A 15,028-nucleotide genomic window follows, 5' to 3' on the forward strand; every position below is an offset into this window, starting at 1 on the left:
ACTTTTAAATAAACATATTTCATTGTCATTCTATTAGTAATCTTTAATACAAGAACATGAAATGCTTGAAGAATGTTATTTATTGTCAGACACATAAAGTATGCCAAATGAGCAGAAGTGTTGTGTGACACAAAAAATAGATACAAATATTTTGTTGAAGTGTCCTCTCCATACTACATAAAAACAAACTTAAAAAACTCATAGCTTAAAAATATACTAAACATTTCTATATAATTGACTACCTGACCAGTGCGAAGCATTCGCGCTCGACAGCAAGTATTCAGGCCCGACGAGAGGCCACGTCAGCCTAGTTCGAAGCTGGGGGGCCGGGCCTTGTGTGGTGGGGGGGGGGGGCGACGACGCAGTGACGCAAGAAAAACCAGCTGATGTATGCATCACATGACTTCCTTTTACTCCAATTTAATGTCATTTTCTCATTATTGGCTGTTTTAATGTGATTCAATAGTTTAATATCTAAATATCAACAACAGTGCCCAAATTGAAACCAGATTTAAGATTTTTTTTATTTAAATCGAAAAAATTTGTCGCCAAGTTGACGACAAAACTTGGCGAACAAAAGACTGGCGATATACCGCCAAATTATAACACCACTTGAGTTTACATCGAAATTAATAATGATTTCCCCCAAAAAAGAGGCAAAAGATCCCCTTTGGGGCATTCGAATGCAACCAAAAAGGGAGGTGCACAACTAGACCCCACTAGGAGTCTACGTACCAAATTTCAACTTTCTAGGACATTCAGTTCTTGAGTTATGCGGCATACGTACATACAGACGTCACGAGAAAACTCGTTGTAATTAACTCAGGGATCGTCAAAATGGATATTTCGGGTGCCTGTACGTTCCTAGACATATAGTCACGTGTGGTTGGGTTGAAAAAAAAAACTCAACATTAACTCGGGGGTGATTAAAATGGAAATTAAGGCCGATTTTTGAGTGAAAATTTTTTCGCGAATAGAATACTTCCTTTTTTGTAAAAGGAAGTAAAAAGAAATAAAAAAAGGAATGAAATAAAAAAAAGGAAAAAAGAAAGAAAGGAAGAAAGAAAGGGGGCGCGCTCCGAATAAGAGAAAACGTAATGATTAAGTAAAATTTAATTTTTGGTATTTACTGTTGTGGCACTTAAAATAGAGTTAATTGTTTTTTAGTAAGCAGTTTTGATTTTTTTCTCCTCCCCCCTCTTCTTCTTTTCCCCTTTATTCTTCTTTTCCCTTTTTTCTTCCTTTCTTTTCTTCTTTTGTTGGGGGGAGCTAGGCGGGAAGGGCCCGACGACATACCTGACAAGGGACCTGCTTGGCTTTCTGCGGCTTTGCGAGTATTCACAACTGAAGTTTTCGTGAGTGTATTTTTTTAAAAGGTTTTCGACGCTTATTTTTCGCCAACAGCAGAGAAAAAAAATCTTTAAACTGATGCCTTACTTTTGAAGTTTGATGAAGTATAGTAAGTAAAATGGTGCGCACTCAAAAAACGTTAAAAAGCACCCCTTAGAAATACAATACATGATTCTTCGATTTACCATCTCAAAACAAATGATTCTTTCCTGATTTTAATGCAACACCAGAACGAAGCCCGGATCTATAAATTTTATCCCCTCCCCCGCCCCCTGCAAAAAGTCAGCCGAGCTTCTAAACGCCCTCTATAACGCATTCTCTTTCCTAGACTAACGAAGTTTTTTAACGAGTGATTTTAGTCTCTTTTGAAATGATTTAAGATTTCTACATAAATTTTGACTTCGTTTGCTGAAATGCTTTTATTTATTAATTTTTGTTATTAACTTAAGATTTTTTACTTACTTGTCTAAGCGCTTTTAGGCTAATTGTTTTCATACAATTCAGCAAGTTTGTGATAACTTTACATTGCCCGAATTTCAACCAATCTTTTAATTCAAATCCAAGTTTTAACTGTTCTCCCATGTAGATCTTGGTTTTGAAAGGATTTTCATTTCATATGAAATCAACTTCATTTGTTAAATGATTCAGCATTCACTCCACATTTCTTACGTGTTTTTGCGAATTGCAGGTTTTCTTTTTAACATTTTCTTCGTTGTTGCCCGCTTTTTAACTGCTTGAATTTTTCTGCGGATTCATTTTTGTGTTTTTAATTAATTTTATTTCATTTGTTTCAATGTTAAAGTCTTTTTAGATTTTTGTTTTGTGACGAACCGAAATTTATAGGATATTTGTTCATTCGAACTGGTCAAAATCTTTTTTTGGAAAACACTTTTCTACCTGTTTTCTAGACATTTCTGGGGAATTTTGTGAATAATTTGAATCAGTTTTTCGAATTTCATGTTATTCCTTAACTTAAAGTTATTTTTTACGTGTGTTCTGAGGTTTTATATTTTGTCTTGTTATTCAGTGTGCTGTATTGTACTTTGAAAGATTTGTTCCCATATGTTTAGTTTTTATTATTTAAATAGTTTTTATCCTAATTGTTCAGTCTCGGAATTACAGGAAATATTTTACTTCCCTTGTTACTGATAGATCAAACCAAGGATTTTGCATGAATGAAATTTTTAACTTTTTTTTAGAATTTCATGATTTTAATAATGGGGATTTTATGTTTGTAAGAAAAGCGCATTTGTTACATTTTTAATCATTTTCCTTTTCCTGATTTTATTTAATGTGCTCTTTTTCTGTCAAAGTCATTAAATCAGGTAAAAATTCCTTCGGACTGCGGAGGCGACTTCACTACGACTTTTTTAAAAATTCGACTTCGTTCCTTTATTTCATTTGTTAGTTGTTTCGCAGAAGTTTCCCTATTTGTAAATGAAAAAAGAAATCTTCTCACGTTTTAAAATTGTACGTTGATCGAAACCCTGGTTTAAAAGTATAGGCCTACATTTCTGACTAAAAGTAAACAGAAAATATGTTTTGAATAAGTCTTCAAGAAGAACGAAATCGGGTCGGGTTGAAACGCAGATAGGGAGAGACATTAAACGCGTAATTTGTGGAATTTTGACTACAATCGGGACTAGTATTAATTATTTTGCAGCATTTCATTGATTGCTTGTCTGAATTACCAAACAGATTATGAGTTATATTAACTAAAAGCTATGAGCAAAAATAGCAGGGTTGCGGAGTCGGAGTCGAACTGATTTTGTGGAAAAGGAGTCGGAATTAAAGGAGTCAAAGTTTTAAGTGTCGGAATCGGTCATTTTCCCTCAAAATCGGCAACTCTACCAGTGGTTGCGGAGTCGGAGTCAGGGTCCGACTAGTTTTGAAGTAAAGGAGTCGGAGCCGGTCATTTTCCCTCTGATTCCGTAGTCCTGGAAAATAGTGTCCTGATTTTCACTAAATACCCGAATTTATGCTACAAAAATGGATGGCTGCTTTGTAACGGCACAGCACTACATCTGACATTCTTTTTTTTAATAAAGGGAAAATATTTGTCTTATTTGCTTTAAAATTTTCAGAAACGTAACATACTATTTTGGAAGCAATAGTGTGACCTTTTGAAAGAGTTCAAAGGGAAAAAAACACTGATTCAAGCTTGAAAAATACCAAAAATTACGTTAGAAAATCAAAACAAACATCGATTTAATGAGCTCTTTCTGATATATATGGTGCATTAGCGCTTATTCTGCTCTCAACAGATGCTAAACAAATAAGAGAGGAAAATGTGCAGAATAATGAGAAAGAAATAAAATATGTTTTTGAACGATCTTCAAGGCGCAGCGTTTTCAACTCAAACCTTTCAGAATTCGGACTACCCGTTTATCAAAGTTCCTGACTAAATTCTCAGGAACATTGAAAATAGCGCCCCAAGAAGGAAGCATTGGATTGAAGTGAAATTTAATGTACAGAGTAATACAGATGAGAGGTACACTTGATCCCAAAATTATAGACAATTAACCAAACACAGGCTAAGAAATGAGATAAATACAGTGCTATTTTAATAGCGCGTTGGATCACTTTTTTCCTGCAATACATGCAGCAATACGGTCCGACATTGAGCTAATTAAACTTCTGATGTTGTCCTGAAGCAGATGGACCCCCAAATTTTGCACAGCCACTTTTAAATCTTGCACAGAGTAGCACGGAGACATCTGGCGTTTCAACTGATCCCATACATGCTCTTTTGGGGACAAGTCTGGGGAACGGGCTGGCCATGGAAGAGTCTCAAAAGGACGTAACAAGTCTTGAGCAGGGCCGGATTAGCCATAGAGCAGAAGTAGCAAATGCTACGGGCCCCGCGCCATGAGAAAAATATTCCAGAAAAAAACTACTTTTCCTACCCGTTTACATTTTTCTATTTAGATCTAACTTTTCTAAATGTTCAGGCAAATTAAAAATTTTATATTTTTCATTAAAGCGCAGACTCATTATGGAATAATACCATGCTGATCAGTATCATCGGTGCAGAGAGGAAAGCGGGAGGGGGGAGGTGGGGCTTTTTGCGTCATTTTGAGACGGTAGGTAACACTCTTTAATCACGTCAGAGGAAGCACGAAGGGGATGTGGGGGATCGCTGATTGCTTTCCAGAAATTTCTCTTAATTGAAGTTTTAAAACGCAATTTTAGTTACTCTTTCTTAGAACTAGGAGAAAAAGCTCAGTTGGGTCAGAAAATTTTAAAAACTGACCAAAAAATTACAATTTTAGGCAATGTTTGGTAGTTTTAGGAGAACGGATAATAGGGTTTTCTCTTAGATTTTTTTTTTCCAAAAAGGTATTTCATTAAATTCAAGGGATTTAGGGATCCTTCCTGAAATTTTCAGCTGTTCAAGCCTAAAAAATGCAAATTTAGGCTGTTTGATTAGAGTAGAGGAAAGGGGATGGGGTTCTTTCCTGAAATTGTGTTCAAAACTGAAGTCAATTTCAAGTTATCTTTGGGAAGAAAGGGTTTGAGGGACCTACCTATTATATAGCTCAAAACAAAGTTTCAAGCTATGTGAGAAATTTAGAGAAAGAGATGAGGAGCCGGAAAAAAATCTGACTTAAATTTTCAAATCGCGATTTTGGATTATCACTGGAAATGTTATCGGGCTATCTTTGGGAGGGGGGGGGGATACGGATTTACTTCTCAGAATTTTGGAAACTGGAATCTTCAAGACGCATGTTATCTTTCGTTCTAACTTGAGGTAAAGAGTTATGGTTTGGATCATTTCCTCCGAATGGTGATAAGCTAGGGAAATAGGTGGCTATAATTTTTTTTTTAAATCGAGACGGTTCTAGGATTCTCTTTGAAATTTAGTGCCTAAAATGCAATTTTAAGCAATTTTTTGGGGGGAACGCAGGAGGAAGAGGATTTTGAAATTCCCCAAGCACAAATCCTAAAAACAGTCTTTGGGACAATATTAGACAAGGAGGAAAGAGTTACCATCCAGAAAATGTTTGAAAGTGTCTTTCGTCTTAAAGCTTTCGAAATTGGTGTCCTCAAAAGGTAATAATTAGTCATCCTAAACTCTTTGGTCGCTTAACTTCATGTCAGTTTGTCGCCCTCAAAAATTGCCGCCCGCGACACTACAAGGAGCAAAATGAAGAGATCATGACATAAGAGAAGAAAAGATTCTTTGACTGTTCACACGTATGCTGAGCAAAATAAATAAATTGTTAATAGAGTATAATTTGTTGAAGAACTAAAATAATTGTGTGTAGAAGAAAGACTTTAAATCTCGTTTTTAATTTTTTTCCTCTGAGTGGGAGGGAACTAAAAAGCTGTCGCCAATGCCCCGAACCAAACCTATTTCTTTTGAATCACCAAAGGTAGCTGAAAACTTTTTTATTCGAACTTAAATTTCAGATAATTTCAGGGATAAAATTATTTAACATAATCGAAAACCGCTAAAACTGCTTTCTGGAACTTCAAGTTTTGAAAAATGTCCATGGGTGAAATCCCAAGCTCGATCCCTTCCTATAACATCATCTAAGGTGGTCTAAAACTGCGTATTTTGGACTATAATTTCAAAAACTTTCTTTGGGACTGTACCTCTCCCATTCCAACATTGTTCACGATGGGCTAAAATGTAATTTTAAGGCTTCAATTCTGTAAATTTTCCGGGTTGCGTTGGAGAGTGCCTGAACTCCATCCCATACTAAACGTAACCAGCGATGGCCTACAATGACGTTTTCAACACTTCGATTTCAAGAAATCTCCAGGGGATGACTTTCGTGAACTCCCCACCCCGCCCCAAACTCAGCAAAAATCGTATAAAATTACCATTTTAGAGTCTAAAAATGTTCTACCTAAAACTGTGTTTTTAGATTAATAATAGGTTATAAATTTGAAAATTTTCCAATGGGGCTTCCTTGAACACCCCTCTCTCTCTACAACATCATTAAAGATAATCAACAGTTTTCTTTAAGATTTCAATTTTAAAAATTGCATGGGGGTGTCGCTGTAAATCCAAATTTTTCCGTTTAATTTTACCTAAGATGGGATGCAATCGCTTTTTTTAACTTCAGTTTCAAAAAATCTCCGAATAAAGAACTCTGAACCTTCTCTCTTCCAAATGTCATCAGAAGTCGTTAGAAATGAGTTTTCAGAATTGAAATATCGAAAATTTTTCGGGGGCAAGCCTACGAACCTCCCCCCCCCCCTTTTTTTATATATCGTCCAAAAATTGCGTTTTTGGAATTTAAAGCTAAAAACATGTAGTGATGGGAAAGACGAGGGGCAATATAAGTCGAAAAAGGGTTATAACAGTCGTAAAGCTCAAAAATCATATCCATATTTATGTATTCATGCGTGTTATAAATCCACCTCCCGTATCCATGAAGAAGTGCACAATTTTTACTATATCATGTAAAAACGAGGGCCCCTTGAAAACATTTGCTACGGGCCCCGCGCTGGCTTAATCCGGCACTGGTCTTGAGCAACTCTAGATGTATGCAGATGTATGCGGGCGAGCATTATCTTGTTAAAAAATTGCTCCTGGGAGGCCATTTAGAAACGGTCCTAGATGTGGTTGTAGAATGTCATTAACATAACGCTGGCCCGTTAAGGTTCCACGTAACACAACTAGAGTGGACCGGTTATCATAGGCTATAATACCCTCCCAGACCTCTATGCCCGCTTTGCGGGCAGTGTGTCGTGCGACAGAATTGGTGGAGTGGCAGCTTTCTCCAGGGCGCGGATCGGATACTATCTGACCCTAAAACGAATCGGGATTCATCACTGAGCACCACCTTTTGCCAATCAGTGGCATCCCACATCGCTCTGGCATCGCACCATTGCAGACGGGGTTACCATGTTTTGGTGTTAAAGGGAGTACTCTAAAAAGGCGCTTGGATGGAAGATTTACTTCTGCAATACATTTAGAAATGCTTCGGGGAACAACTGCTACCTCTACGTTTGCTGGTATGGTGAAACGAGTCACTGTGGGATCCACGAGCGCTTGCCATACGATCCTTCCATCCTCTCTCTGCGTGGTCTTCTTGGTCGCTCCAGACCCGGTTTTTTGCACGTGGGTACCATCTTGTGTCTAATGCCTCCAACAGTTTCTAACGGAAAACTCTGAACGGTTCACCTAGGCAGTAACACGGCTTGTCGACCAGCCTGCAGTTTTCATGCCGATTATCAAACCTCTCTCAAACTCGCTTAACTGTGAGAAACGCTTACTAACTTCGTCTACCTGGCATCCTTCACTCATTAAGGTTCTCTGACAATCCGGATGTAATTGTAACATTTATAAATCTTAAATTATGCACTGGTTTTTATAGCACTTTTTTCCCGATTTCACCGATACTGTAGGGTAAACGGTCATGCGCATTGACACCAAACTTGTATCATTTGCATATCAGATGTCACTCTTCCTATATGCAAAATTTCGCAATTGTATCTTTCGTTTTTCTTGAAGCACTATTTTCAATGTTTCTGAGTGTACATTCAACATTCACCTGGACATGGACTCACACCGAGACCTGGACAAAGGCATACAGGGCATTTTATATCCATAGAGATGCAACGCATGACCTTCAATTCAATTCAATTTTTTGATCAAGTTAAATTTTTGTTTTCACCCTTCAAATTTTTAGAACTGAAGTGACTTTCATTACGATACTTTCAAACTTTGAGGATTCTTAATGCTTTCTGCACATAAAACTATTTTTCTTTCTTCAAAAAATTTGTTTGAAAGTCTTATTCTGGTAAGTTATTTCTATCAATTAAGACTCTCAAATGTTCTTCAGTAATATTTGTTGAGTTATTTTTTCTCAAATTTTTACTTTTATATTACAAAAATATTTTCATTTTTTTTAAATTTGAGATTAAGTTTTATATACATTCTAAAAAAAGTTTTTTTTTTGTTTTGTTTCTCTGCATTGCGGGATCAGCGGGTACGTAGATCCGGGCCTGTCTTTCAGAATCCTATAATGAATTTAGATCAGTGGTCGGAAACACTACTTTTTTTTGTAGCCAGCTATAACTACAACTACTTGATTACAAATGTAGTTAACTACAACTACCTTTTTTCAAATGTTGCGACTACAAACTACGTTTGAAATGTCGTCACTAATTCGCTACTTTAAAAAATAAATAAATAAAAAGCATACACACGCGCGTGCCTTTTGAGGATTGAACGAAAAAATTCGAAATGTGGTTTCAATAAATAAATTAGCTGATTTGAACAATGGAATATTACAAAGCATTATCGATTCTTTGAGGCCAATTTGTCATTCTAAACCAGTTTTCACGAGTTTTACGAATATTCGCTGCAAAAAAAGGATTGAAAAGTTTAAGGTTGACTGAATGCAAACTTCAAATTTTTAATGATATCATGACAGTGAAAGAAGTGCTAGAAACTTATCAAATATTTATCATTTTCTAAAGTACAGTCGAACTTGCTTATAACGAGCCCTGATTTAACAAGAACTCGGCTTTAACGAGGAAATCAGAAATATTTGGTTGGTGCAATGGTTAAATCTATGGGAGCAAAACTCGCTTTTTAACGAGCAAAATTGGCTTAAAACAAGCATTTTTTTTTTTTGTGATTCATAAAATTTCCATTGATTTCCAGCGAAATGATGAGTATTAAATCCTTAAAACAAGTCATTTAAAAAAAATGCAGTAAGAGAAGCATTGAAAAATTATATTTGCTCACATCAATGCAATCACTTCCGATTATATTGTAGCTCAAATTCAAGATAATACAAATGAAAAAATCAATGAAAGCGACGACGATAGCAAAAATAGTGAAGAATTTGAAACTGAACTACCATCAACATACTCAATGTCTTTTGATATGCAGAAAAACTTAAACCATTTAAGTCCGGGGTGAAAATGACGATGTTTTGGTCAATGAACATTCCTCGAAAGATCAATAGGAATTAACCAACTTTGCCAGTGTAAAGAAATTGAAAACAAGCAAAACCAAGTGTAAAAATTTTTAATGATTTTTTTTCACGAGCTTGTTTTTTTACAAGCACTCGCCTATAACGAGCAGATATCATGGTCTCTTCTCTCTCGTTATAAGCGAGTTCGACTGTATTTAAAGCTCGTTAATTCCCTTTAAGTAATCTGCATCGAGAGTAACAGACCTAAATATGTTCCTCTGAATTACAATTACAGTCGAACCTCTATTATATCGAACTTCCATACATCAAACTTCCACATATCGAAATTTTCTAGTATGTATCGAAATCCCAGCAAGTTTCTATGTTCATTACATAGAAAAATTGTTTCTATGTATCAAAAAAATCTCTATATATCGAAAAAAAATTCTAAACATTCGTAGATTTTTTTTCCATTTTAGACTGTTTGTCTCATGAAAAATGAAGCTTAGGGGAGATAATTATGTCCACTAAAGGTTGATATGAAACTCATAAGGAATCTGGGGGTTGAGGGTGTGTAGATAGGTCGTTATTCCCTTCTGGAGTTCTTAAACTCCCACAAGTTTATTTTAAATCTTAGTTGTAACCAGTAACGCTGTAAAATCGGTTTCAAGTTATCCCTTTTGTCAGTTGATTATCATTCCTAGTCTTTTTAGATTCAGTAAAAATCATTCAAGTTAAGTAGATTGATTTTTTACTTTTCTGATTTTTTACTTTTCTCTCGATTACATTGTCAAAACAAAAATCCCCTAATGTTGCGGATCAAGTTGAATTACTGAAGAATGAAGATGTATGAAGGATGTATGAAGATGAATTCAAAAATATCCTTCTTTTTTTTTTTTGCATTTTTGGGGCGATTTTGGAACTCAAAGATATTATCCTAGGAGGCTAAAAGTTTAGGGGTGATCTACTGATGCTAAAGGCAACTTTTGAGACCCCAGGTGTTTCGAAAATGGAAAAAAAAAAGTTTTTCACTCCACCCTAATGAGCAAGCGGTCAAGGTTTACTGCACATGTGAACTTGCTGATTATACCTATTACAAAATGAAATGTACCATTTCCGTTTCAGTTCATCTGCGAGCTTTCCGTGGTGAAACTTCAAAATTAAGGATGTTCAGAAAAAAATCGGGAATGCTTTGTCTCTATTTTTGGAAATAAAGTTTTTAAAAAGAAGGAAAATGAAATTTTAAAGAAACAGCTGAACATAATAACGGTTAAATAAACATCAAACAATAGTAAGCTGATTCAGCACATTTCAATTTCATAAAACTTTTTCCAATATGTTGGAAAACCTTAAGGGCTAAAACATGATCAAATGCATTTACTTAGAAGAGATTTTTATCACATTTCAAAATACCCTAAAGCTTTAATCATTTTTCACACTGAATTATAAACCATCACTTATTTCCAAGCAACCTTCCATACCACAGCATTGCTATTGAACAGGCTAACAACGTTATGTTAGAGAGCATGCAAAAGGTTGAGTTACACTTAAAGTGACTAAATTTTTCAATTGCAAAGTGGGGACAAATCTGTACAATGTCCTCACTTTTGAAATGAGAAATGGGGACAAAAGTTCTAATGAGCAGGCTCACCTACAACCACTGGCAGTGGCACATCAAGAATGTTTTCAAGGAAAGGTAATTTGCAGGGTTAACATAGGAAGTGGGGGGGGGGGGGGGGAGTTTTCACCATGACAAAAATGTAAAGTGGGACTCTTGTAGGAATTCCCTGAAAATCGATTTTTGTTTATTGCGATTTGGAAAACAAAGTTAATTGCACAATGCTGTATCTTAATGCAAGCCCTATGGATGGGGCAAAGGTGTGGGAGGCGGGGGTGAGCGTATGAAACAAATATTTGCATACAGGCATGCACATATACATGAATTAAATAGTAGTAGATAAAGATACAGTGCATCATGAATCTGGTTCGCTTCCTCCCCCTCCCCCCGGATTGCAGAAGGTGTGTCCCGTCAGGACAGTGCTACTTGAAATATTAGACTAGGACTTATGAACCAAATCTTCAAGCAGAGCATAAAACATTGAAACTTAAATATTTAGCTATCTTTGGATTCAATAGAAAAGGGGGGGGGGGTGATCTTGTGAGAAATACATATGCAGTACTTTATTTTCCAGTTTTTTCAAAATCCGCATGGTATTTCAAAATACACATGGTAAATCTTTCAAAGCCAGCTGGAATTTGGCTATTAATGCATTATTTGAACCAAAAGGATTTCAGTATACAGTTTTGTTTTCAGTAAGACATAAAAAATAAGTGTAATGTGGCTTACAGAATATACTTCAGAAACAAAGTGGTTTGTTTGTGTCAAATGGAGTTACCACACCCAATTTAAAAAAAGCATCGACACAGTATTATGTTTAAATAGTTCTTTAATTTCAGTTTATTAAGTAAAAATAAAAGTACTATTGCAATGTTGTTTTTCTGCATTATTGTTCACATAAATTATTTACTGATGGGAAAACTCATACAATCAATAAGCTCATATAATGCTTGTTACATATAATGTAAAATATAATGAATCATGCAAATTTAACAAAATATTTGTCTATTATCATTATAAGTTATACAATAATTATTGGCTGTTATGCAAAATTTCAAGAGACATAAAATTAATTATAATTTTGCATAATCATATGCATTAATATTGCACATTATACTGCTTGCATAAAGTGTTAACACAATTACATATTTCGTTCCATTTCATATTTAACACATAAAATAAAATTTTAGTATTATTTATGTGTAAACTGAAAGTAAAATATAAGCAATATTAAAATGTAACAATAAAATATGATGGGCAAAGAATTCTTTTTTTAAATTGTCACTTATTAGTCATATGAACAATTTATATTGACTGTCCTGATTATTCACCCAAGTCATACAACATTGTCTGAACTGCAAAAGATAACAATATTAAAGTTCATTAATAACAAATTATATTTCAATTTTTTCACCACATTTAATGTTATTTCTTTTATATTAGAAACAGCACTTTTTCATATCACTGAATGTATCTGCATGGGAGAGCGGGGATGGAAACAAAACAATGAAACACTGTAGAAGCAAAATTACTTCACAACAATTCTTCCCAGGAATAATTTAACAGACTTACTAAATTGATACTAAACTCTTTTGAATTTATCCCATTGGGCTCCCCCCTCCCTCCTGTAAGAAATACATATGCAATATTTTATTTATTAGTTTATTCAAAAATTGCATGGTAAAACTTTTAAAGATATCTGAAATTTGGCCAACAGTGCGTTATTTCAACCAAAAGGATTTCAATATTTAGTATTGTTTTCAGTAAGACAGTTGCCAAGAGTTGCTTACAGAATATAATTCAGAAACCAAGTGGTTTGTTTGTATGTCAAATGGATTTACGATACCCAATTTCTAAAAAAAACATTGGTAGAATATTACACTTAAATAGTTCTTTAATTTCAGTTCATTAAATAAAATTAAAAATATTGTTGCACTGATTTTATAAATTATTGTTTATATAAATTATTTCCAACAGAAAAATTCGTACAATCAATAAGTTTGTGTAATGCGTGTTACATATAATGTAAAATAGAATGAGACATGCAAATTTTACATTAACAAAATAATTGTCTATTCTCATTATAAGCCAAACAATAGTTATTGGCTGTTATGCAAAACTAAATGGACATGAAACAAATAATTATTTAATTACTCGTATATCATATGAATTCATATTGCATGTTATACAGTTTGTATAAAATGTTAACACATTGTTAAATTATACATTTAGTTCCACTTCATGTTTCACACATAAATTAGAATTAAATAATTAGTCATGAGCAAAAAATAAAATAGTGTAAAATAAGTACAATATTAAAATGCAACAATAAAATGTGAGGAGAAAAAACTATTTTGCTCATAAAATAGTCACTTATTATTCATGTGAACAATACTTATTGACTGTCTTGCTTATTCACATAAGTCATACACCATTGACTGAACTGCAAAATCTAAGTATTGTAGAAGGAATGTGAAGAAAAAGGTAATAATATTAAATTTCAATGATATCACATTGTGTTTAATTTTTTTTAACCACATTTGATGCATTTCTAGTATATTAAAAACAGCACTTTTTACTAACATTGAATGTATTGGGGGGAGGGGGTGAAAACTAAGCAATGAAACACTATAAGAACAAAATTACTTCACACAATTCTACTGATGAAATATTTAACTGACTAAGTAAATTGGTACCAAACTCTTTTGAGTTTATTTAATTGGTATATGTTTATATTCAAATTGGGCATTACGGAAGCACTATCATGTGGGCAAATGAAAACATAAAATGGAAGGCATATGTAATTTACACATATACTATATTAGTAGTATATTTTACGATAGACAAATTAGCATTTGTAACTAAAATTAGTTTTACAATAATACTTTTATAGACAATATAAGATATAAGTTTATAATCAAAGGCATACTTTTGTAGCTTGAATAGCATTTTGCAGTACAAAAATCAAGGCACATATAAAAAGCAATCATAAAACTTAATGAGGCACATTTATTGAGCTAAAAATACCTAAAATATTATGTAAAATACTGTTCCAAATGAGCATTACAGGAAAGGTACACAAGAAAAATTATAGTGAAAATCTGGAAAAATTTGTTTACAAACAAATTACTAAGCTAATTCAAAGATAAAACAATTTTGCAAATCGAAAACAAACTAAATAATAACTACAAAAACCACTAAATAAATTTAGCTCAACCTGCTGAAATCAAATTAGTATCTAAGATTCCAGTTCACAGTATTTTTTATTTCATCACCATCAATGTAATCTTTAACTTTTTTGAAGAATTCTTTTGCTACCTACATTAAAAATGAAAGGAAAAACATTGAGAATCAGAAAAGAAGTTTTAGATGGTACATAAGTTAAAACCATAAACTGATTTTAAAAGCCAACAGAAAGAGTATTATAATACAACATTTTTGCAAAATTTTAGAGATTAAGAATTACTATGTGTCCAACTGGTTTTAGTAAAATACAGCTGAAGAAAAAGAAATAAACAGTAAACCAAAAATTTTGTGCTCAAGCATATTAAAAATTTTAACAAACTATAACATAAAGGATTCACACTTGAGGGAAAAAGTAAGGAGATACTTCTATTTTTTAAAATTTGCTTGAATATTTGACAAAAATATGTATTTGAACAAAATACTTGCAATTCATGTAGCACAAAATTTATTCAATGCGCAGAGCATCGAAAGAGAACGTTTCACTTATTTAGCGATATCAACTTTTTTTTTTTTTTAAAGAAAGATTAACATTAAAGATTCTCATGTCTGTTACATAGGTAAGATTTATTTTTTTAAATAAAGTATTTACTAAACTTTATGCTAACCAAGCATTCTCAAGTGTTTAAAAAATGAATCAATACCTGCAATACAAAAATAAAAAGCGGAGAAATTGATGATCTTGCTAATGAAAGCAGTTTGGGGCAGCTTTGCACAATATGGCTTTAAAAATACAGTTTGTATGGTGCAACTAAAAGCAGAAGATAAATTCTAAGTTGTTAAGGTGTTTGAGAATTCAGTAAACCAAAAGAATAAAGCTCTTATCAATTTTTTCTTCCGCTTTCCTTATGGCTAATTACACTAGATCTCTCTATTCAGTTATAATTAGATGGCTGTTAAAAACTATTGTAAGTCATTCCACTCATTCTGGCAG

General features: G+C 33.7%; 1 protein-coding gene across 2 annotated transcripts in view; it reads right to left on the reverse strand.

Annotated features, from left to right (window-relative positions):
• Window positions 1-11,662: 11,662 nt before the first annotated feature.
• Window positions 11,663-15,028, reverse strand: part of LOC129219364 (glyoxylate/hydroxypyruvate reductase A-like) — a 117,812-nt gene continuing 114,446 nt past the window's right edge. For both annotated transcript variants that reach the window (XM_054853740.1, XM_054853738.1), the window contains exon 12: window positions 11,663-14,169. In XM_054853740.1, coding sequence (XP_054709715.1) covers window positions 14,083-14,169 — 87 coding nt within the window. In that variant the 3' untranslated portion in view covers window positions 11,663-14,082. The remainder of the gene's footprint in view (window positions 14,170-15,028) is intronic.

This window comes from Uloborus diversus, chromosome 3 (genome assembly GCF_026930045.1).
Source record: "Uloborus diversus isolate 005 chromosome 3, Udiv.v.3.1, whole genome shotgun sequence".
Lineage (NCBI taxonomy): Eukaryota > Metazoa > Arthropoda > Arachnida > Araneae > Uloboridae > Uloborus > Uloborus diversus.